Source organism: Silene latifolia, chromosome 6, assembly GCF_048544455.1.
Source record: "Silene latifolia isolate original U9 population chromosome 6, ASM4854445v1, whole genome shotgun sequence".
Taxonomy (NCBI): Eukaryota; Viridiplantae; Streptophyta; class Magnoliopsida; order Caryophyllales; family Caryophyllaceae; genus Silene; species Silene latifolia.
The window spans coordinates 57605410-57607598 of NC_133531.1; the positions used below are offsets into that span (position 1 = coordinate 57605410).

Consider the following 2189-nt stretch of genomic DNA (forward strand, 5'->3'; position numbering starts at 1 on the left):
CACCAATAAGGTATATGTACATGGAACATGTCTCGACAAACGGTCACCCGCGAAAAAACAACTTGACATCCCTCTAATTAAATTCATTCTCAAGAGAATGCCATATTTAGGCTACCACAAAATCTCATTTGTGACGGCACGTATCCGTCACTCCAAGTGACGGATACCATTTTCTCTCACAAATGACCCAAATAGAGGAGAGAGAGAAGTACATGGGGGTGCCCCCACCTTATCCCCCTATTCGTTTTGTGAGTGGCATTACCCGTCACTTGCTCCGACCCATATTCAGCAAGACTAATTGTTATGCTACATCTCCGTTCTTTAATACAAATAACAATGTTGTTATTGGTTTCATAGTTGAAACTTGATCTCTCCCCGTCCCAATTATTTTTTACCTTTGACTAAAATATCATTTCAAAGAATAAAAAAGGCAAACAAATGATAGATAATCTCCTACACGGAATCCATTATTATTTCTGTCAACAAACTAGTCGAAACACGCTGCTTTAATTATATTAATACCCATAAGTACCGAATTTTCAGCTAGTTTCCTAATGGACTGTCTTTCGCCATTTATCGAAGATGACTTACCTTGACCTTAAACCCGTACTTCATATGAAGAATTATGGAGATATCAGGTACACCTTGAAATCCGTCCACGGGTTCAATACGGTAATTTTTTAATACAGTAGCCGCTACAATCTTCATCTCTGTAAACGCCATATCTTTTCCTACACAACTTCTTGGACCGGCATTGAAGGCTAAGAACTTGTAAGATGGCTCATGCCTAATATTCCCTTCCTCTGAGATCCATCTTTCCGGCTTGAACTCAAGACAATCGTCTCCCCATATCGATTTCATCCTGCCCATGGCGTACAAGCTGAAGATAATTTGCATATTTGGGCTCACTGTGTGTCCACTTGGGAGTATATCCGGCTCAACAGGACTCTTGGACTCAAATACCACAGGAGGGTACAATCTCAAGGTTTCACATAACGATGCCTGGAGATAAACCAATTTATTGCATAACTCTCTGGAATTGTTGGAGAAATCTTGAGTATGACTCATTATTTTTTCAACTTCTTCTCGAAGCTTTGTTTCCACTCGAGCGTTCTTAGATAGTAGGTAAAAGAACCAAGATAATGCCACACTGATAGTATCTCGTCCTGCTAGGACGAGGTTAAGAAGTGAGTCCCTTAATAATTTATCATCATCCTTCTTAATGTTTGGAGTTTGAGTATTATTTTCCTCAATTGCTTCCGTGTATAATGTGAAGAGATTAACACCCATATCGTTGTTTTTTGAATTTTGATCGCTCACCTTTTGTGATCGCTTAATTGCTATGCAATTATATATGAAATCATCGACGTTTTTCCAAGCTTGTTTAAACTTCTTTTCTCGACCTATACTCAACCATCTCTGGAATTTCCATATAGATGGTGGCATGGCATGGCGATACAAGATTGCTTCTTCAAGATCATCAAAAGCCTTGGAGGATGGAACAATTGGCATTTCAATGGATAGCGATTTTGGATCGAAGTCAATTAGGACGGTACAACTGGTGTCAAATGTTAACCTTCCAAATAAATCTTGCAAGTCAATTTCAATACCTTGGTTAGAGACATGATCAAGAATGGGTTTAAGTCCACTCTCAATTTTGTCTTCAACTTTCTTGACTAGATTTTCATGGAATTTGGAATCATTAACGAAACTTTTAGCCATCTTTCTTTGATATTCCCACATTGGAGAATCTGAATTGGAAATTCCATCACCTAACACATCAAATATCTCATTGAACTTGGGACCCTTGGGATAATTTCCAAAGTTCTTGCTCATAATATGGTGTACGTTAGCCGGATCGACTGTCACGAATATCTGCATATTAGCTAACCATGGACCCTTAAAAACAAAATTCAATTGTGTTTTTTCAACAACTTCAACGACATAATCGTGAATATTATGAAGGTTTAAAAAGAGTGCGGGAAGCATTCCGACTATAGGCCAATTAGTCGGAATACCATTTTTGTCATGGTAGTAGTTGTATAAGAAAACAAGAGAAACTGCTACAAATATGAAGCTAATTTCAATCAAGTAATCCATTTTTTGGAAAAATAAAATTTAATTATTTTTTAACTAAGGTGTTTTGTAAATGGTTTTTGTTCATGTAAACCCCCTCCTTTTATCAACAC

The 2189-nt window shown here is 37.6% G+C and overlaps 1 protein-coding gene across 1 annotated transcript; it reads right to left on the reverse strand.

Moving 5' to 3' along the window:
* Nucleotides 1–439: 439 nt before the first annotated feature.
* Nucleotides 440–2189, reverse strand: LOC141586811 (alkane hydroxylase MAH1-like). Its single transcript, XM_074408176.1, has one exon. The coding sequence runs from the start codon at nt 2098–2100 to the stop codon at nt 574–576; it is 1527 nt and encodes a 508-aa protein (XP_074264277.1). The 5' UTR covers nt 2101–2189; the 3' UTR covers nt 440–573.

Excerpts from the sequence above, each read along its gene's own strand:
- LOC141586811 (XM_074408176.1), bottom strand. The coding sequence starts at position 2,100 with ATGGATTACTTGATTGAAATTAGCTTCATATTTGTAGCAGTTTCTCTT.